At 40.9% G+C, this 22,967-nt stretch overlaps 1 protein-coding gene across 1 annotated transcript in view; it reads left to right on the top strand.

The window, feature by feature from the left end:
* Positions 1 to 19,450, top strand: part of SWT1 (SWT1 RNA endoribonuclease homolog) — a gene marked incomplete at both ends in the record, with an annotated part of 80,364 nt that extends 60,914 nt beyond the window's left edge. The window contains 3 exons of the mRNA XM_080698751.1: positions 4,956 to 5,022; positions 8,000 to 8,064; positions 19,321 to 19,450. Of these exons, the coding sequence (XP_080554877.1) occupies positions 4,956 to 5,022; positions 8,000 to 8,064; positions 19,321 to 19,450 (262 nt within the window). The remainder of the gene's footprint in view (positions 1 to 4,955; positions 5,023 to 7,999; positions 8,065 to 19,320) is intronic.
* Positions 19,451 to 22,967: the final 3,517 nt, after the last annotated feature.

Raw genomic sequence — 22,967 nt, 5'->3', positions numbered from 1 at the left:
GTGAATTTTTACGATTATAAACAATTGGAAGATAGGGAATCAGGTCTCATAATTTTCTTATAATTCCGTAGCACTCACTGTAATCTGCATTTGAGCAAATAGTGTGATTTTAATGTATACTTATTGATTGTTAAGAATTTCTTCTGCAAGGACAGATGTGGATGTAGTCAAAAATAAAAACTGCCATTTTCAGAAAAGTATTTTGCTTCCCCCAAGAGCTAATTCTTTTATTCTTTTTTTTTTTTTTTGCCACTGAACAGAAATTTTAGGGCTCTCATTCTAAGATTCTTTTGTCTTCCTACTGGTGTAAGGAAAACAATGAGAAAACTTTAGCGAAGGCTGACCTGACCCCTCAGGAATTTTTGTGTGGGGAATTACTAAGGCACAGATGTCCATATGGCGTTTTTCTCCATTTTTATTTTTTACGTCTTTTTAACAGGCTATACTTCTAGAGAGTAAAAGTCAGTAGTGTTTTTTTTTATTTATTTTTTATTTTTTATATACTAACACCAAAACCCAAGTCCTAAACCCAGAGTTGATAAGATGTAATGAAATCTAAACTCAGTCCCTGATTGACAAGGATATTTATTCAGTTTTGGTCTTAACTTACTTCCAACTGTTTTTTCAAAATAACAAGTTTTAGGAAAATTCCTATTATGTATATGTTAGTTTTTTAAAATAGGTTTATAATTTTACTCCATTTATAATAGTTACCTACCTATGAATGCTGTTGACATACCAATATGCCTTCCTTCAGTAGAATACTATTTGGTGATGTTTTGTCCAATAATCAAGCATTTACACTTGGAGAAAATGACTTGTTCCGGAAGCTTGATGTTCCTGTGCCTCTCGTTTTGTTACAGCAGCAGTGAGAAGCGAGGAGGTGCTGCCGGATCACAGCGCGCGGTAGCTCTCTGCCTCCATTTGCTCCTGCGCTTGGTCAGGCGTGCTCTGTGGTACCTCCTCACAACAGTGCCTCTCATCTATTCTGAACTCTGTCTTCTTGTTAGCTGTTGCATCCAAGGGCCTAGAACAGTGCGTGGCTCACAGTAGGTCTCAGATAGCTTGAGTGAGAGAATAAAGGCTCGCCTGTTCTGATCTGGGAATCTTTAGTGTGCCTTTTACTTGTTTACTTACCCATCCGTCCAATACATTGTGAGAATGAGACATTCTCCACTGCAGTGTGTGCCTTCCTCTGGACTCTGATATAGTGTGCTATTCTTTACACTTACAACTATGCTTTTGTGAGGGTACGAGGGAAAGAACTTAGAAATAAAGAATCAGTCCAGTCCAGAAAGGGCAGTGTGTAGACGGGAGAGCAGATGGTGGCTTCTGGAGCTGGGTTGGAGGCGAAGACAGAGGATGCAGGCAGACAAGCAAGAGAGAGCGTTTTTCAAGTGAAAGAAATATTCTAAAGTTAGATTGTGGTGGTCTTTGTACATATCTGTAAATTTATTAAAAATCATTGGATTTTTAAGATAAGTGCATTCTATGGTATATAAATTACATCTCTTTTAAGGTCTTAAATGAACTGGGTGTGGTGGCACACACTTGTTATCCCCGCACTTGGGAGGCTGAGACAGGAGGATCGTGCAGGTTCGAAGCCAGCCTCAGCTACTTAGTGAGGCCCTGTTTCCAAATAAAGTATAAAATAGGTCTGGGAGTGTAACCCGAAGGTAGAAAGCCTCTGGGTTCCACCCCCAGGGCCATCAAAAAAACAAAAACAAAAAAAAACAAACAAGGTCAGAGCTTTTAAATTTTTCTTTTTTTTAATCATTGGAAAATTAGAACGATGAATTATTTCTTACTCTGGATGTAATTTGTTGCTCTAGGCAGATGGCCAATTGACTTAGAACCAGTTTCCCTACAGAGTATTTTAGAACAGAGGAGGAGTGTCAACTTACTCTCTAGCAATGTGTGTTCTTTTGTGATACTGGTTTGGCGTTTTTAAGGCTCTTAATATGATACCTTGTTTCGTTTAGTTTCTTTACCATGCTTTATGGGTGGTTTGGGTCATTTCTAAAAGCCAAAAAAAAGAAAGGCGTGCGTGAGCCCACACTGCTGCGCTGCTGCCCTTTGTCTTCACTGGCTGCAGAGTTAAGACGGACTCGTTTGCTACCTGCTTTCTTTCCAAAAAGTGGTTTATCTTTACAGCTTTAATTTGGGGGGGGGGTGCTAGGGATGGAACCCAGGCACATTCTACCCCCGAGCTACAGCCCCAGCCCTATTTTTTATATTCTTTATTTTGAAACAGGGTTTCACTGACTTGCAGAGGGCCTCACTAAGCAGCTGAGGCTGTCCGCAAACCGCGAACCTCCCATCTTGGCCTCCCAAATGCTGGGATTACAAGTATGTGCCACTGCGCCCAGCTCAATAGCTTTAATTTTTTAACAGATACGTAGAAACATAAGAATTGGGCCGGGTGTGGTGGCGCACGCTTGTAATCCCCGCGCTTGGGAGGCGGAGACAGGAGGATCGCGCAGGTTCGAAGCCAGCCGCGCTGGCGTAAGAGACCCTGTTTCAAAAATATAAAATAGGTCTGGGAGTGTAGCCCGGAGGTAGAAGGGCTTCCAGGAACCCCAGTACCACTAAAAAAAAAAAAAGAAAAAAAAAAGAAACATAAGAATTGTACATGTCTGCAGATACCATGTGACGTCTCCATACACATATATTATGTAATGCTTAAATCAGGAGAAAGCTGCCTGTCTTGTCAAACATTGATCATTTCTCTATGGTGAAAACATTCAAAATCTTTTCTTGTAGCATTTTCAAACATGCAGTTGATCTCAGAAGGTGAGAACAGTTACTAGAGGCTGGGGAGAGCAGAGGGCTGGAAGGACGGTCGGGGGACAGGTTGATGAGGGGGTACTGAGTGTGATTAGGAAGAAGTTCTGGCACCATTTATACAGCATTGTGGGGTAACTGTAGGCTTGATAATGAGGTGTTGTCATTTTAAGGAAATTATTTATGGACCTTTCACCTCCCAGATTATTATCCTCAATCTTTTTATCCCTCCTGTTAGGGAATTATTTGTCTTTAATAATTACTTGTTGGGAAAAAAAACTTTTTTCATGAAACTGGTATTCTCATTTGTATTTTTCTGTGTGGATCTCTTCCTAGGGATCATACACCTTTAAAAATCTGACTATAGCCAGGCGTGGTGGCGCACGCTTGTAATCCCTGCGCTTGGGAGGCAGAGACAGGAGGATCGCGCAGGTTCGAAGCCAGCCATGTGCGCTGGCTTAGGAGACCCTGTTTCCAAATAAAAATGTAAAAATAGGTCTGGGAGTGTAGCTCGAAGGTAGAAGGGCTTCCCGGAACCCCAGTACCTCCAAAATAATAAATAAATAAATAAATAAATAAATAAATAAATAAATAAATATTTGACTATATTCTGAAGAATTATCTATAAAAATTCTCCAATAAAGCCGGGCGTGGTGGCACATGCTTGTTATTCCTGTACTTGGGAGGCTGAGACAGGAGGATTGCAGGTTTGCGGCCAGCCTCAGCTACTTAGTGAGGTCTTCTACAACTTGTAAGACCTTGTTTCAAAATGAAGGATAAGAAGTAGGGCTGGGGTATAGCTTGGAGGAACAGTGCCCTTGGGTTCAATCCCCAGTACTACAAACACAAACAAAAATTCCCATAAATGTAATAAAAACTCAGTATTCTAAAGATATATTGAGATTAGTTAGCTTTCAAGTCTGACATTGTCAAGCACTGGCAAGGACACGAGGACCTAGAGACATTCTTGTGATTAAAAGCCACTTGGAATTTAAGAGTAAATTGAATGCTAGGTGCACTGCAGGGGGATGCATGCCCTGTAATCCCGTTACCCAGGAGACCAAGATAGGAGGATCACAAGTTCAAGGCCGGCCTAGTGAGGCTGTCTCAAAATAAAAAATAAAAAGTGCTGGGTATGTAGCACAGTGGCAGAGTGCCCCCCAGGTAATTGCAGTGGCCTGGTTTGCATTGGCTTTGTTATCCTGCACTTATTTTATGGCTTGTACCTATAAAGGTAATGATGATGATGATATTCATTGTTGCTGTTATAATTGACATATGTAGTATTTGCTACATGCCAGACACGTGATAAAGGTTTTCTTAGAGTAACTCTTAGTTATTACAATAACCCACAAAGTAGGGAGTATTATCCTTGTTTAAGGATAAGGAAAATCATTCTCATGAAACTTAGTCTACCCGAGGTAACACAGTAGACAGACCGAGCAGACAGTGCTCAGAACCATCATACCATGGTGACAGGTTTCTTTTTGTTTTATTTATTTTTTCCGAAAAGGAAAAAACATATATTTTCATGGTAAAAGGATTAAAATAATAAGTATAAAATAGAGTTAATACTTTACTGTTAAAAGGAAAATTTCTTCCTTTTTATTTCCTGTTTCTTTTTTTATGTCAGTATTATTTCTATCACTTGACATAATCTAATTACTGATTTTTTCACAGGTTGCTAGATGGATAGTTCCAATAACGTTACTTGAGTTTAGTTACAGTCTTTTGTTAGGGTGTCTTTTGGCGTTTGGTAGTTTCATCAGTTGCCTCTTTGGACTGGTTGAACATTTCTGTGGGAAATCTGTGACCTTTATCTGTAGCTTAAAGTATATGGAGTATAAGTACACTTCACTTTTTGAGAATTCTGTCATAGTGCAGCTCAAAACATGAACTGTAATTTCACATGTAAGAATATTACTGTGATTGATAAATTGCTGTTTTATGAATTTAAATTAGCCAAAGTATTTGATAATGAACTCTAGTCAGTTACATTTATGATTTTATAAATTTTAATTGATAAAGACAAATGATTGTAAATCTTTTATAATCTTATTAAACAATAAGTTATCTTACGCTGTCGGCATATTTTAAGGAAACAGTTCAAGGTATTATTATATTCTTAAATCAATAATTTCCCTTCCTTTTCTTCCTTATTATATTTTTAGGATTTTGGCCCCCAACAGTAATAACCAAGATGTTGAGACACTCTATAATTTTCTAATCAAGTATGAGGTATGAGAAATATTTTAAAATGCCATATTTCTACCACAAACGTTTAATATAAATAAACATAGTAGGAGTTCTAAAACAAAGTGAATGTTATTTAATTGATACTTGCTTTATATTAAGTTGTTGAATGTCATAGAAGTTTGCCAGTGACTATTCCTTTTCTCCTTTTAAAAAATTGTACATATTTCAGGTAAACACTCTAATATTGTTTTGTAGTACAGGAGATTGAACCCAGAGTCGTTCTACTTCTGAGTTGTATCCTGAGCTATTTTTATTTCTTGTTTTGAAACAGGGTCTTGCTAGGTGTCTGAGAGTCTTCCTAAGGTTCTGAGGGCTGGTCTTGAACCTGCGGTCATGTGGTCATCCTGTCTCAACTTCCCAAGTCCTGGGGTTATAGGCACGTGCTGCCATGCCTGGATCACTATGATGTTTTTTGATACACATAGTGAAACGGTTACTATTTTTAAGTAAATTAACCTACCTATCATCTCTTACATAGGACTCCTTTTTTTTTTTTTTTTTGGTGTGGGCAGAGGACTTAAAATCTTTTCTAGCAAAAATCCTAAATATGCCAATGTTATTAACTGGTCCTCTTGTATTTTGACTCTGTAGACCTGTTTATCGTACATGTCTGCAATTTTCTATCCTTTGACTTACATCTCCACATTTCCTCCCCATCCCACTTTCTCTGTGTATTCAAAATTTTACTCAATTTTTATTTATAAAGTAGCATTCTAACATAACACACTTACCTCAGCAGAGAGTTGTTTCTCATCAGGGGCCTGTTGGCATTGGACAGGTCATTTCTACATTGTGTGGAACACGGCAGGATGTTTACATCCCTGCTCCCCAGGTACCAAATGGCAATAGCTGTCCTGGTCATTGTGATAGCCCAAAACATTTCCCCTCCCGCCCACCCGCCTCCCACACCCACAGTGCCTTCCAGAGAGGGCCAGCAGGTCTGATGTCGAGGTGCTGTTCCTGGAAAGGCGAGGTGGAATTTCACCTGGTCGTAGCACACAGCATGCTCCCTGGGGTTAGGGCTGGAATGAGGCCTCAGCATATTTTGTGCATTAACCTACTTGCTGTCCTTATTGCTGGTCCGAGAAAAGTATTCTGTTGGTTTTCAATTTCTTTTGCCCAAAGCTCTTTGCCCCTGTTCTGTATACATTCTTCTTCTCAATTTTGTAGGTTTAATTTTTAGAAGACTGTAAGTGAGCCAGGCATGGGGGTGCACGCTTGTACTCCTTGCATTCGGGAGGCAGAGACCGGAGGATTGAGTTGTTGAACATCCTCAGCTACTTAGCGAGGTCCTTTGCAACTCAAAGGGACCTTGTTTCAAAAATAAAAAGACTTACCCAGTGTGGTGGGGCAATCTTGTAACCCCAGCATTTGGGAGGCTGAGACAGGAGGATCATGGTTCATGGACGGCCTCAGCTACTACTTAGTGAGGCTCTTTGTAGCTCAGTGAGACCCTGTTTCAAAATAAAGAATAAAAAAAAAAAAAAAAGTAGGGCTGGGGGTGTAGCTCAGAGTTAGAATGCCTTTCCACCCCAAGTACTGCAAAAAAAAAAAAATTAATAAGAAATAACAGTAGTAGACAAGTTATAGGTATTCTGTAAAGACTAATTAATATACATACAGACGAAATACATATCTGTTCTGTCCCAAACAGACACAGAGTACATCTTCAGTAATTGTTACCTCTTCTTATTTATGCAAAGAAAGATTCACCCCTATGCTGTTTTTTAAGCAACTGGCCTTAATACTTTATAACCATATTGTGTGATTATGCATATTTCTTTGTACTTTCTGAATATTAAGTTGAGACATTTTCTTCACAATATGGTGAACTTCTAATGACACCATTGAAGAAGGTTGTGGAGTGTTTGCAAATGAGCAATACCTTGAACTCTCTAGAAGGCTTTTTTTTTTTTTTTTTTTTTTTGGTGGTACTGGGGTTCCTGGAAGCCCTTCTTCCTCCGGGCTACACTCCCAGACCTATTTTATATTTTTGAAACAGGGTCTCTTATGCCAGCACGGCTGGCTTCGAACCTGCGCGATCCTCCTGTCTCCGCCTCCCAAGCGCGGGGATTACAAGCGTGCGTCACCATGCCCGGCTCTAGAAGGCTTTTTATGATACGAATCTAATTGAATCAGAGTAGAAACATTTTTCTTTTTTCTTTTCTTTCTTTTTTTTTTTTTTTTTTGGTACTGGGGTTCCTGGAAGCCCTTCTACCTCCGGGCTACACTTCCAGACCTATTTTATATTTCTTTTATTTGGAAACAGGGGCTCTTAAGTCAGCATGGCTGGCTCCGAACCAGCGCGATCCTCCTATCTCCGCCTCTCAAGCATGGGGATCACAAGCGTGTGCCACCACGCCCGGCAAGTAGAAACATTTTTTTCCACCCCAAACTTTATACCAATTTTTAGAAAATATCTACCAAACTTTTTCCTAAGTGAAGTAGACCTTTTCACAGTTTCTAATTTTATTATGCCTTTTTTCTGTCCATGTGATTATTTACTTTTTTGACATTTCCACTACATCCAGGTCTATCTTTTCCTGGTTTTATAAGCAGATTAAGTTACAATAGAACTAATATTTTGCCGGGCGTGGTGGTGCACGCTTATAATCCCCGCGCTTGGGAGGCGGAGACAGGAGGATCGCGCAGGTTTGAAGCCAGCCGTGCTGGCGTAAGAGACCCTGTTTCAAAAATATAAAATAGGTCTGGGAGTGTAGCCCGGAGGAAGAAGGGCTTCCAGGAACCCCAGTACCACCAAAAAAAAAAAAAAAAGAACTAATATTTTTACCCAAAGTCCATTCACTGTTAGCATTGTGATCAGTGAATTTCTGCCTAGTCCTTTCTGATATGTGAACTAGAAACTTGAGATTCTGCTCCCTCAGAATATGGGCCATTCTAATTGTGCTCTTGTCACTCATAGTATTTAGAATAGCTTAACTATATTTTCTTTTTTCAGGTAAATAAAAATGTCACATTTACTGCCCAGGAACTTTATGATTGCGTTTCTCAGCCTGAGTATCGGTAAGTCATACCTGTGATACTTGAGGGCATCGTGATGAGCTTTGACCTTATTCAGCACCACCTGATGGTGGCGGTGAAGGGCTCTTTTTATGTCATTTCACTACACTGTGGGTTTTTTAACCTTTATTAATAAGATATATTTCATACATACAAAAAGACTGTGTCTGTGTATGTGTCTTTACTGTCTATAAGTGGTTCTCAAACTTCATGTCCTTAGGGCTTTGTATTTTAAAAATTATTGCAGATCCTATGGAGCTTTTGTTTGTGTTGATCATATCTATCTTTCTTTACTGTGTTTGGACATAGAACTGAGAATCAATTCATTTTAAAATAACAATAACTAATTTCTGCATGTTAAATAATATGAAAATACTTTTCCACAAATAAAAATTGCTGCTGACAAAAGTGGCATCATTGTACAGTTTTACAGATCCAGTGTGTAGCCTACTAGAAGACAGCCGGCTTCTCAGAACTGCTGTGTACTCAGTCTGTCATCATGATCTTACGTCACGTGTTGCTAGAGAATTATTCTGTACTTTGGGAGAACAATGGTCCAGAGGCAAATAACATCTTACTCTTATGAAATAGCTATGACCTCTTTGACCTTGCAGACTCCCTGAAAGAGTCTTGGATTCCTTGGCATTTCCAGCCCATGTTTTAAAGAGTATCTAGTACAAAGAATATACATGCACCTTCCATTCAGCTAACAAAATAGGATTTTAACCATCCTTGACTATATCCCCTCGTCCATCTTCTCTCTAGGGATTTTGTGTTTAAAAGCTTCATCCTTTTCTTTATAGTTTTAATAACGGTTAGGTACAATGGAAATGTTTATTTTGCTTGTTTTTTAACTTAATGGTATCACCAAATGTAATAATTGTATTAAAAGATAAGGCGTCTGGGTTGAAATTAGTGCCCCGAAGAAAGAACAATCCGAGCACTAGCTACCCCTTCACCCATGTGGGAACACAGAAGCACTGAGTGCAGAGGAGGGCCCTCGCCAGGCCCAGCCTTCGCCAGGCCCAGCCCCCGGGCCCTAGTGCAGCGCTCCCAGGCCCAGGAGCATGAGGCGTGGCTGGTGTTTATGCGCAGCTCAGTCTGGGCTATTTTGTTACAGCAATCTGAATGGACTAAGACAGCTCTTTAATTCTGGCCCCTTCAGTGTCGCTCTTCAGCCTCCCCGTCCCCACGGTCCATTTTGACTTAGCATCATGAGATTCATCCATGTTGATCCGTGGAGCAGTAGTTAGGTATTCCTAAATGTCAGCACTGCATTATAAATATCATGCACTAAAAATCACAGGGCCTATGGGGAAAATGGAGTTGGGGCACAGTGCTCAAAATATTTATCAAGGACGTTTTTTTATTCTTTATTTTGAAACAGGGTCTCACTGAGTTGCAAAGGGCATCACGATAAGTAGCTGAGGCTGTCTGCGAACCGCGATCTTCCTGTCTCAGCCTTCCAAATGCTGGGATTACAAACATGCACCACCACGCCTGGCAGGGACATGTTTTTTTAAAAAGTCAGAAACCAGTACAAATGGTAGTAAAGTTTTATACATGTTAAATTACTAAAAATATATTAATAATAAATCTCACATTTTTACCTTAAAAATGTCCTGAGGTTTGGTTATAGAAATGGTTGTTGAAAGGGCTGCAGCTTGAGGATTATATGAAATTGGATGTAAAGTTGTAACACCGAAGTGGGGATGTCACTGATAACACACATGGAGAGCCGAGGAAGCCTGTGTGGGCCGTGGGTATGGTGTGTTTTCCTAAGTGTCTTGGTGCAGCTTTATTCATCTCTTGCTTCTCACTGTTAAACTCATGTATCTGCAAATGGAAATTAGCACTGTGCTCACATTTTACCTCAATATATCAGTAATGTAAAAATTCCTGTATTCAAATCAAGCACTTGTAGCAGGACCAGTGTTCTACTATATTCTCACTTCTCTGTAATACACCGTTCTATCACTAAACCGTAGTTCATTTGCTATGTATAACTTACAAATGTACGGGTGTGGCTAAAAGATTTTATGAGCAAGCAAGCTAGGGACAAAGTTAATTATAATGCTTCTACTGTTAAAATTCCAGATGGATAAATTTGTTGGATGATACTAAGATTACTAGGATTAATAATCATATACAAATGATGTAAAACAGCTATGAAAATTTATTCCTTAAGTTTTCCAAGAAAATCTGAAGCCAGTGGGCATATACAGATCGATTGTATTTGGAAGAAAAATGCTTACCCTAATCTTCACACTGTCGGCAAATTGATTGGAGTCGTATTTGTACATCTTCTCAGGTAATCCACAGTGAAGGGTTTATGTGAGCCAGGCTTGGTGGCACATGCTTGTAATCCCAGTATTTGGGAGGCTGAGAAAAGGATTGTAGTTTCGTGGCCAGCCTCAGCTACTTAGGCACTCCACAACTTAGTGAGACCCTGTTTCAAAATAAAGAATAAAAATAGGTCTAGGGATGTAGCATGGTTGTAGAATACCTCTTAGTTCAACCCCTAGTACCCCCCCCCCCAAAAAAAAAGGTTTATATGCCAAAAATAAGTCTTCTGACTGCAGCCATGGGGCCAGAGTCTCTTTACAAATGGTTCCAACCAGATGTTAAGAATTATTTTGACTTCAGCTTGATTTGGGAATAGTTGGAAGTCTTTTTTGTTTTTCAGGGTGGGGGAAGAAATGCAGAGGTGCAGGGATTAAGTTGAATGTTCAGAGTTGAAGTAGTTTTACCTATTTTTCTTTCCACTTACTGTACCAGGGGTTTGAACTATGACATTAATTCATAAACTTCCTCTTATCCCCAGAACGAGGATTTTTTGAAGTTAAACCACATCTATATAGTATTTTGGATGCTTTGAAAGAGGCAATTGCTACACAGTAAACTTTTGGGAAATTGCATTTGGACTTATACTGTTGTTTCTTTTGAAATTATTTATTCAGAGCTGAGTGTGGTGGCACATGCTTATAATCCCAGCATTTTGGAGGTTGAGATAGGAAGATCATGGTTCAAGGCCAGCCTCAGCTACTTAGTGAGCCCCTTTGCAATTCAGTGAGACCCTGTTTCAACATAAAGAATAAAATAAGGCCGGGGGTGTAGCTGGGAGGTAGAATGCCCCTGGGTTCCATCCCCAGTACCACACACAAGAAAAGATATTGTGTTCATTCTTAGGTGAATAGTGCCTCTTTAACAGGCCATAGATGGCACGCTGTGGGGTGTGAAGGAAAACAGCTACTTAAAGTGTCTGATTGTCCGATCTTTTGTTTTTTTTACAAGTGTGAGTTATGAAGAGATTGTTGAAGTAGCTACAACACAGTGTAATAGGAGGCGTGATAAGAAATACATTTATGTCTGTGCCTCTGGTCTGAGACACTTCCTAAAGCTCTTGTAGATGGGGTTGCTAGGAGACTTTTGTTCTACTTGTTGGTTTGACCCCAGTTCCTGGCATAAAACTCCTAAAGCCCTTAGAATTTCCTGGGTGGTAGAACATCTTTTTTTTTTTTTTTTATCTAATGAAGTCACTCTTAGTGGGCTCCTGGATAAGGGATAGAGATTGAATTAACAGTCATGTGTACATTATGAGGCCTTCCTAAAGGTTCCTGAACTCCAGAGCTCAGAGCTCCTAGGGTACTGGACACTGTATCCACTGGAGAGCCCTTGGGGTATAGAGACTCGCCCCACCCCACCCCCACATGTCAAAAGATAAGTGTGTGTGAGAGTGCAGGAGGAGAAAAGTACTTTCCCTGCCTCACAGGGGAGGGAATTAAGTAATAAAAATATAAAGCTCTTATGGGTTCTAATTAATGTTTCCGGTTTAAAGTAGCTTAGATCAAAAGTCAAATTCCATTGGTAGAACCTTGACGTTTAGAATTCAGTGTCTCTGTCTTCTCCAGCATTTGAACAGTTTAAGTAGCGTTTATTCTTCCAGTGGGATGAAGGAACATTGCCTAACCAGAGCAGATGGGTTTATTTAGGAAACTCAAGACAAGAAGTTAATAAGACTACCAAATAGCAGATCGGATTTCTTGTGTGCTAGCTTCTACCTGTATAAGAAATAAGCTAAGAACAATATTTAATATGTTTTTTGTCCCTGTAAATTTTGACAGTTTCCTGTTATGTCTGTGAGCAAATCTTTAAGGTCATTTTTTCTATGTTAAATACAAACTAGCTTGTAACACCAACCTCAAAGTATCTGACTTTATGAGACAGACACTAAAACTTTCCTGTTCTCAAACTCACCACTAAATTTACAATTCCAGAAGTCTGTTTTTTTTTTTTCTTTTCTTTTCTTTGGGTAGAACTTGGGATGGAGCTCAGGGGTGTTGTATCTCTGAACTACACCACCAGCCCTATTTTATTTTATTTTATTTTATTTTATTTTATTTTATTTTATTTTATTTTATTTTCACACAGGGCCTCACTCAGTTGTGAAGGGCCTCACTAAATATCTGAGGCTGTTTTTGAGTCTCTGGTCCTTCTGGCTCAGCCTCACAAGAACTGGGATTACACGCGTGTACCACTGTGCCTGGCTGTGGGGAGTTTTCCTCATGTACCAGCTAAGTCTCCAGTGCGTATAAACTGGCTGTCCTATAATTCAGTCTTTCTCAGTTTCTGTCAACTTAAGAGTGACTTCACAGAGCTCAGGGAAAGGCTTTACTTACATTCACTTTTTTCTTGTAAAAGATATTTCAAAGGGTACAGAGAAACAGGCAGGTGAAGAGATTGCTAAGTGAGGTTTGGCAGGCCCTGGAGTTGGGGTACACCACCCTGCCAGCATGTGGATATGTGTTTGTTCACAAGCCTTAAATTTATCTGACCCAGCCCTTTGGGTTTTTATGAAGGCTTTATTAAACAAGCATGACCACCGATTAAATCCCTAGCCATTAGTAATCAACTTAAACCCTCATTCTCTTTCCCCTCTAGTAAATTGGGGGTAAAACTGAAAATTCCCAATCCTCTAATCCCATGGTTGGTTCCTGTGGCAACAGACTTTTATTCTGAAGTTATCCAGGATCCCCCACTCATCGGTCCCCCTTTTTTTTTTCAGTACTGGGGATGGAATTCAGGGGAATTCTACATCTGAGCTACACCCCCAGCTCTGTTTATACAGGGTCTCACTGAGTTGCAAAGGGCCTCAGTAAGTAGTAGCTGAGGCTGTCTGCGAACCATGCCTCAGCCTCCCAAATGCTGGGATTACAAGCATGTGCCACCTACCCAGATCATATCTTTAACATACAAAAAGACACAATACTAGAATATCCAAGGGTTTTAGGAGCTGTGTTCAGAAAGGAATACTAAATATACATTTCTTACTATAAAGCATAGTATCACACTGGTAAACCCAAATAATATACTGCCTAAAGCAGCACATGCATCAGAAACCTCTCTCATGTCTCCTGCAGGTGCATTCAGGGATTACATCTTTATGATTCCAGCAATCAGCACCATGAGAGTGCATCACCTGGAAACGTGTGAGAAATGCAACTTCTAAGACCCCTCGCCAGGCCTTGTGAACCAGAAACTGGGGGAGTAGCCCAGTTTTAATAACTCCAGGACACACTAGTTTGAGAACCATTGCATTAAGTTAATAGCTTGGTTTTTCAAGAAACCTTAGGTAGCCAGGTATGATGGCACATGCCACCCATTACTTGGGAGGTTGAGATTGGAGGATCATAGGTTTAAGGACAGCCTCGGCAAGTAGTACGACTCTCATTAACCTAGCAAGACCCTGTTTCAAAACAAAAATAAAATATGACTGGGAATGTAGCTCATAGATAGAATGCCTCTGTCTTCAATCCCTTCAATCCTCAGTACTAAAAGAAAAAAAATAAATAACCTTAGATTTAATAATCTAAAAATCAGATTTTGAAACTTGATATTTCTGTCTTAATTAGGAGAGAATTACATGATACTTCTTGATTTACAGTGGGTTTATGTCCTGATAAACCGATCATAAATTGAAAGTTCATAAGTGAAAAACACATTAACACACATTGGAAGTATTCTTAGTGCCAGGCATGGTGGCGCACGCTTGTAATCCCAGTACTTGGGAGGCTGAGACAAGAAGATCACAGGTTCTTGGGTAGCCTCACTACTTAATGAGGCCCTTTGCAACTTAGTGAGACCCTGTTTCAAAATAAAGAATAAAAATAGAGCTGGGGGGTGTAGCTCAGAGGTAGAATGCCCCTGGGTTCCATCCCTAGTACCTCCCCCCACAAAAAAGAAAAGGATCCTTTGTCAAAAATTCATTTAGTACACTTACCCCACTGAAAATCACAACTTAGCAACACAGTCCCCTGTAGAGTATCAATCTACCCTTGCAATCCCATGGCTTACTGGGAGCTACAGCTCAGTCCTACTGCCCAGCTTCTCCAAGAATATCAGGCTCATCACCAGCTTAGGAAAGTTTAAAATCCCAATTTTTAAGTAATTTTCTATTAAAGGGATATTGCTTTTACATCATCATAAAGCTGACAATTTTTAAGTCCAGGACCATCTAAATATCTGGTGTGAGGTAAAAGTCCAACTTCACTCATGCATTCATCCATACCCTACAGGTGGACAGCAGCTTGTTCTAGCATCACTTGCTGAAGAGCCCATTCTTACCCCTTGATGGTCTTGGCAGTCTTGTTAAAAATCAATTGGCCAGCTGGGCGTGGTGGCGCACGCTTGTAATCCCCGCGCTTGGGAGGTGGAGACAGGAGGATCGCTCAGGTTCGAAGCCAGCCGGGCTGGCTTAAGAGACCCTGTTTCCAAATAAAAAAGTGTAAAATAGGTCTGGGAGTGTAGCCCGGAGGTAGAAGGGTTTCCAGGAACCCCAGTAATAACCCCCCCCCAAAAAAAAAAATCAATTGGCCAGACAGATGTGGTGGTGCACTCCTGTAATCTCAGTACTTGGGAGGCTGAGATTCCAGGACAGCCTCAGAAACTTACTGAGACCCTCAACAACTTAGCAAGACCCTGTGTCTAAATAAAAAATAAAATAGGGGTAGGGGTATACTCAGAGGTAGAACACCCCTGGCTCAATCCTCAGTACCAAAATAAAAAGTAAAATCATTTAACCATGTATGTGAGCATTTATTTCTGGACTTTCAATTCGATTCCACTAGTCTGTATACCTTTATGCTAGTACCATGATTTGTGTGTGTGTGTGTGTGTGTGTGTGGCTCTGGGGATGGAACCCAGGGGCATTTGCCCTCTGAACTACACCCCCCTGCCCTATTTTTTATCCTTTGTTTTGAAACAGGGTCTCACTAAGTTGCAGAGGGCCTCACTAAGTAGCTGAGGCTGTCCTCGAACCACTATCCTCCGGTCTCAACCTCCCAAATGCTGGGACCACAAGCAGCATGTACCGTGACACCCGGCCAGTACCATGCTTTGATAACAGTTGCTTTGCACTAAATTTTGAAGTTGGGAAGGATAATTCCTCTAATGTTATTTTCTTTTCCAAGATTTGAAGTGCCCAGCAATTCTGTATAAATCTTAGGATTACCTTTTTAGGTTGTTGGGGTTGTGATAGGAATTGCATTGATTTCATAAGTCACGTTGGGTAGTATTGCCTTCCTGAGTCTTCCCGTCAGTTACTGTGGACTCCCTTCCTCCTTGTTAAGGTCTTCTTTAATTTCTTTGAGCAATGTTTTCGGGGTTTTAGTGTATACGCAGTCTTATGTCTCTTTGGTTAAATTTGTGTTTTATTTTTAATGCATGTAAGTAGTTTCTTCATTATTCTTTTGGATTGTTCATTGGTGGTTTATATAGAAAGAAAGCCAGGAGAGAGAGAGAGAGAGAGAGAGAGAGAGAGAGAGAGAGAGAGAGAGAGAGAGTGTGTGTGTGTGTGTGTGTGTGTATGGGGGGTGTTATTGTAACTTCGCTAAATTTTTTTATTAGTACTAGCAGCTATTGTAAGAATTCTTTAGGAACTAAAATAGTGATAATTTTATTGCTTTATTAACAATCTGGATGCTTTTCCTTTCTTTTCGTGCTTAGTTGCTCAGGTTACAGTTTTCAGTACACTGTTGAATAGAAGTGGTGAAAGAAGACATTCTTGTATTGTTCTTGATCTTAGGGGGAAAACTTTCAGCCTTTTACAATTGAGTCTAATGTTAGCTATTATGTACTCTTTTATACTAGCATTGCAAGCATTCCATTTTTCACTTCAGATGCACATTTTAAATGTGGAGAAAAGGTTAGAGTTACCAAAAAAATATTCATTATAAACTTTCTTTTTGTACCTAGGAAGGAGTTTGGAAAAACTTCATCAAACATTGGGATTAAATTCATTACTAGCATCCATTCTGACAAAATTGACCATAGAAATAAATCACATAATCAGGTGGAATTATTTTGATTTGATTAATTTCCATTTTACTTTGACCTAAAACATGATTGAAACAAGTTTGATATTTGTAATAGAGAAATTTAGAGGAAACAGTGACCATTGCTTTGCAGAAATCTCCAAAACAACCTAGATTTGCGGAACTAGAAGTTACCTCTGCTTTGGAGCTTTGTTCCAGAAAGGATCAGGAGTTGGAACAGTTTCATTTGAAAAAAATAAATAGAAACAAAATAAAGGACATAAAATATTTCTACTACCAGAGTAAAAGATAGGCTTGTTTTTGTCTTGTTTGAATTTAAGCAGATTCAAATAATGGTTTTGATCGGCCCAATATAAAGGAAGTGTTTTGTTGCAGTTGGGAGATCCCTGAAATGTAGTCACCTGCCTCTCAAGGTTGTGAGTGTCCCAGGTCCAGGAGGTGACTCCAGGGGGAGCAGTTGGCTGGAGCTGCTGCAGGAGGGCAGGCCCAGGTGCTGCAGGAGGGCAGGCAGAGCTGCTGCAGGAGGGCAGGCCCAGGTGCTGCAGGGCAGCCCCAGGTGTAGGTCCGCTGAGGTGCTGCAGGAGGGCAGGCCCAGGTTCTGCAGGAGGGCAGGCTCAGGTGCTGCAGGAGGGCAGACCCAAGTGTAGGTCGGCCGAGGTGCTGCAGGAGGGCAGGCCCAGGTGTAAGTTGCCATCTGAGGTTCTGGTGCCTTCATATAATGCAGCCATGGGAAAAGGACCTCACAGATTCCTGTCATCGGGACCTAACACAATGTATAAGCCAACCAAGCACTACCAAAAAGAAAAATCCAATACTTCCTCATTCAGCAATAATAACTTGCTACAGTAAACAAAATCGTAGAAGATAATCTCTGAGTAAATAATCAAATGCCACTGGGTTGAAAGAGCAGATAAGGTCCTACAAGGGGTAGGGGAGGGAGAGAAAAGGGAAAGACACATAAATAGACTGTGAAGTCTAGTTACTGAAGGCCCCCCCTCACAATGTGGAATAAATAGCCAAGGTCAGAAACAGGGGCTTCCCTTTTTGTTTGTTTTGTTTTTAAATTTATAAGAAATCATTTTCATCTCTGCTATTTTAAACCTCTTAAGGGTATTCCAAAAATCATTCTCTGAATAGTTGTAAGGAATTGGCAGCAATATAACACTAATTTTAAGTTTTAAATATAGGAAGAAGAACAAGGGTAGCTCAAAACCAAAAGTCAGGTTTTAATCAGAGAAGCCACACATCCTCAGGAAGTGAGATTGTTCCAAATGCAGCATATTTACTTTTTTGCTGTCTCTGCTTCCTCTTGTCCTATCCTGAGTTCTGATTGACTTCTTTTTTCTTTGTAAATATTGGTGTAGGCGTGGACTATGTGGGGCGTTACTCACTGCTTCCCCATCGGTAGTTGAGGGCCACTACTATTTGTTAACTGCCAGGCAAATTATGCCAGCAATCCTGGCAGCTGGGTCAACTTCTTATCCCTTCTCAAGTTTCTGTTCCTTCAGGAGGTACATCCTTCAGTCTACCTGTTCTTTAACTCCCAAGTCAAGATGAAACTGTTCCACACTGTTCTTAGCCCTTGGTAACTATATAAGCCTGTCTCCTGCTGGGAGAGGTCTTCAGAAAGTAGCTTAGTGGCAGAGGTCTGCCAGGAGAACCCATGTTCCTGAGCTCCAAGAACTGCACTAAGGCTTTTCCCATGTTGGCTTTCTCAAAATTTGGGCAACTAATCTATCCACATTGTTTTGTCTGTGCTAAGAAACCATCATTGTTGGTATATTCTCTCATATAAAAGAATGTATTTCAAATTCTAATAATATATCATTAAGAATTTTTAGCCAGGCTTGGTACACACCTGTAATCCCAGTACGTGGGAGGCTGAGACAGGAGGATTACAGGTTCGAGGACAGCCTTAGGAAGTAGTAAGACCATCATCAAATTAGTGAGACCCTGTTTCAAAATAAAATTGAAAAAAAATGGGGCTGGGGGTATAGGAATGCCCCTGGGCCCAATCCCCAGTACTACACACACAAACATGTTTTTAATCCAGAAGAAGTGGAATTAGAATGTTGAAGAGCTATCGTGTGTTTCCATATTCATTTTAGTTTTAATCACGAGAGCCAGTGTATGGAATCGAGCTGTGACCATCAGCTGATAAACATATATGCGACCGAATTCTATTCAACCTCTTAAAAACAGGAAATCCTGTCACTTGAGGCATTATGGTGGACATTATGTTAAATAAAATAAGCTAGGCATGGAGACAGATACCACGTGGTCTCACTTTTATGTGGAGTCTAATGAAGTTGAACACCCAGAGGTGCACAGAGGTAGAGAGTAGAAGGTGGTCGTCAGGCTGGGGCAGTGGGAGAGAAGGGTTGAGGAGATGGCAAAAAAAATACAAAATTTCATTTGGGGGGAATAAGCTCAGGGGACCTGCTGTATACAAGGTAGTAACTTCAGTTAACAATAAATCAAGCCGGGCGTGGTGGCGCACACTTGTAACCCCAGCATTTGGGAGGCTGAAACCAGAGGATCGCGGTTCCCAGACAGCCTCAGCTACTTAGGCCCTCCGCAACTTAGTGAGACCCTGTTTCAAAATAAAGATTAAAAATAGGGCAGGGGGTGTGGCTCAGAGGTCAAATGCCCCTGGGTTCCATCCCCACACCACACACACACACACACACACACACAAAAAAAAAAATCATATTTTGAAAACTGCTAAGAGGTAGATTTTAATTATTCTTGTCATGAAAAATATGCGAGGTAATGCTTATGTTAAGTGCTCAACCTAGCCATTTCGGTGTACATTATTTCTGAAAGTCATGCTGTATACGGGAAGTAGATACGTTTCTATTTTTCTGTTAAACATACTTACCTGATTGGCTGCCATACTGTGACTCAGCATTTCCTCTTCTCCTAGGGAGAGGTTGACTGTAGGGTGCCGCCAGCTGGTTGAGATGGACTACACCATGCAGCAGTGCCACGCGTCTGTCTACATGGAGGCGAGAAGCCGGGGCTGGCGTGAAGACGCACTCAACGCCAGGACCTAAGCGCCGACGTGTAACTCAAGAGGGCTTTGTCTGTGTTTATGAGTAACAGTAGCTCTCAACCCGGTCACTTCCTTGAGCCAAGTCCAAGAGAATTTTAAATGTTTTATAAGTATAAAAGTGATTATATTCCTATAATCTCACTGAATCTTTAAAAAGCCTACTGCATTCATTATGGGATAAACTGTGGCTTCCCCTCTTCCCAAGCTGACAGTACTTCCATACGTCTACTCCCGATACCAAGCTGTAGCTGTAAGGAAAGGAGAGCCATCTCCATCCGACGAGGGCCGGAGCCCGCGTGGCATCCAGGGACGGCCCAGGGCACAGCGTTAGGATCTCTCCCAACTGTGACCGTGGGCCATGACCAGACACTGCCAAATGTTAAAAAAAGAATTAAGATACACATGAAAATGTGTCCTCTGCTGGGTATTTTGTTTTTGTGATGTTGGGGATCATACCCAGGGCCTTGTACATCCTAGTCAAGAGCTCTGCCATAGAGCAGCATCCCCAGCCCTTTTAATTTTTGAGATGGGGTCTCAGTGCAGAGGCTGGCCTTGAACTTGAGACCCCCTGCCTCCGTCATCTTCTGAGTAGTAGGGATTACAGCCATGTACCACCATGCCTGGCCATCCTGGGGTGTTTGTACGATCAAACTCATTCATGTGGACGTGGTGAAAGAAACACCACTGCCGCCTCACTCAGGGTATCGACTTCAGCGTCTGTTTCCTCTGCAGTCTCTCCCACCCTTGTCTGGGCTCTGCCACTTCTCAGTGCATTTCTAGCATGGCAAAGCTGGGTGACCCTCAACTGAGCCTTCCCTTAATATGTGAAGTAGGATGGGTATTTGGAATTAGGTGGCAGTTACTGATGTTTGCACCTATCTAAAACCAAGTGTTTGACTTATTTCTTACATAGCTATCCAGTAAGTTTGAATATCTTTGTTTACTAGAGTTTATTATGCTTATGTTATACATTAAATCATTTGGTGTCTATTATAAATAATAATTTATTTTTAAAAAAGAGCAATAAATAACATTTATAGTAAGATGTTGCTTTTTATTTTACTTCCAAATAGTGTTTCTGAGATGGTACTAAAGTATGATTATATACAAGTGATCCTCTCCAGTAAGAGAGAACGATTAGAGACATTCACTGGTAGTTGGTACTGGAACCTATACAGAGCTTTATTTGCCGGCTAAGAAACTGCACCGAGTACAGGGACACGGCCCTGAGGCCGAGGTGAGGAGTCTCAGGGCGCGAGCTTCAGGAGAACATCTTTCCTTCTCCCTTTTTTTCCCCTAGGAAGCAGAAAATACACCCACCCCAGAAAGAACATTTCCTCTCTCAACTTCTAGTTCCTACTCCTGAGGCTTGTTTTCCTCTGCTTTCTTACCTTCATTTCTTTTTATCTTAATACTGTATAGGCCATGCTTTTCATGAAATTCTTTTCTATTCCTATAACCTATATACTTTCACATATTTTACCCTTATGTATGTGCGTCACCTTATCTCAGTCTATATATTTTTCAAGGCACATTAATTTGTCACGTTCAAGTATTTATAAATTTTAGTTTGAAGCCGGGCATGGTGGCGCATGCTTGTAATCCCTGCGCTTGGGAGGCTGAGACGGGAGGATCGCGCAGGTTCGAAGCCAGCCTCAGCTACTGAGTGAGGCTCTCAGCAACTTAGTGAGAACCTGTTTCCAAATAAAATATAAAAAAGGTCTGAGAGTATAGCCCTGAGGTAGAAAGACTCTGGGTTCCACCCCCAGTACCATAAAAAAAAAAAGTAAAAAAATAAATAAATTTTAGTTTGAGCTATGAAGATGTTTTCTTTCTAGTCTTAATGCTTAATTTGCTTTGGAAAGATTATTTTAAATTTTTTGTTTTAGCTTTTCTTTCATTTGAAATGTCAGGGCTGCCCCATGTCCATTCCCTCTCTTCTTTCTTCATTGCCTTCTTTGCTATTCTTAAACTTTTAGTTTAAAAATAAACGTACCCGCCGGGCGTGGTGGCGCACGCTTGTAATCTCCGCGCTTGGGAGGCAGAGACAGGAGGATCGCGCAGGTTCAAAGCCAGCCGCGCGCGCGCTGGCTTAGGAGACCGTTTCCAAATAAAAATGTAAAAATAGGTCTGGGAGTGTAGTCCGGACATAGAAGGGCTTCCAGGAACCCCAGTACCACCAAAATAACAATAATAATAATAATAAACAAACGTACTCTTTTAAATCATAGGCGTATCTGTCCTCCAGCGGCTGAGGGTGCCTTTCTCTCCCATCTTCCACTCTTTCTCTGGCTCCCTGCTCTGGCCTGGAGTGACTCATTTGGCTTACAGATTAAGAATCCCATGTAGAACATATATTTGTCTCTATGGAAGAATGATCAGACCCTTCGGAGGAAGCTCAGACTCTAAATCTTCATTCATCAATATGTATTAGCTAGTATATGTTGGGCAGAAACCGTCATAAGCAGCCATGAGCCAGAAGGGACAGATGGGGAGTCACACCAGAGGAGACTTTACAATACCTTGTCCTTGTCTTAGTGTAAGTAAGAGCCTGTGATCGATCTCATGAGAGGCATCCATGGGGTTATTCTAGCAGCATTCCAGGCTTTAGTACAAGGTCCCATTTTATTTGCTTTTCCAACTTTTATAAAACAGTATTTCCCTTCTTGGAGGATACTCTGGTTTAGAGGATCCCAGCTCTTCCCTAATGGAGCTGAGGTCTGTGACACTCTACTGGGTCCTCTTGTTTGGACTTGTTCCTGGCAGCTGTAGCTGCAGAGATTAGAAGTTCAGGGATAGATTGATTTTACTTTCACAGTGTGGGTCTTTCCCTGTCACATGAAAGACCAGGTAACACAAGAGATCAGAGATTCTATTTACTTGATATTTTAAATCCCATCTTAAGGACGAGCTGCAGTCCTTTCAGGACCAATCCACGTTTATCTAGACGGTGTCTTGGTCAGCTTCCAAAGCCTGTCATCGAGTTTTCACATTCCTGATTTTGGCAACTCCCTGCCAGGCACCTGTTAGGGCCCTCTTCAGTTCCCGGCCATGTTGGATTGGGATGAACTTACCTCTTAAAAGGAATATACCTCACTACTGAAAATTAAATACAACTTCCCCTCTCAGGATCTGGTTTAGAGACTGGACAGGCCAGCCACCTGTGTATTTATTTGGTGGCTCTTGGGCTATTTTATTAATCAATCACACAACAGTGAATATAACTCAACTCCACACAATATAACTCAACTCCACACGGGCAGGAGCTCCCTCTAATGTCTTACTCAAAATTGTGATCAGGTAGTATTTTTGACAAACTGAGTTGCAAACTATTATGGTTTGGATATAGAATGTTCCCTGGAAAAGCTCATAGATGTTGAGGTGAAAGAACTGAATCGTGAGAGTTCTTTGTGAATAGTCTACTGATGGGCTAATCATTTGAACAGATTGACCAGGTGGTACTGTAAGGAGGCAGGTGTGGTAGAAGATGGCTTAGTGGGGGTGTGACCTTGGGGGCT

Source organism: Muscardinus avellanarius (assembly GCF_963383645.1).
Source record: "Muscardinus avellanarius genome assembly, chromosome: 7".
Taxonomy (NCBI): domain Eukaryota; kingdom Metazoa; phylum Chordata; class Mammalia; order Rodentia; family Gliridae; genus Muscardinus; species Muscardinus avellanarius.
The sequence above is the reverse complement of the archived record's forward strand: the minus strand, read 5'-3'. Positions and strand labels throughout refer to the sequence as shown.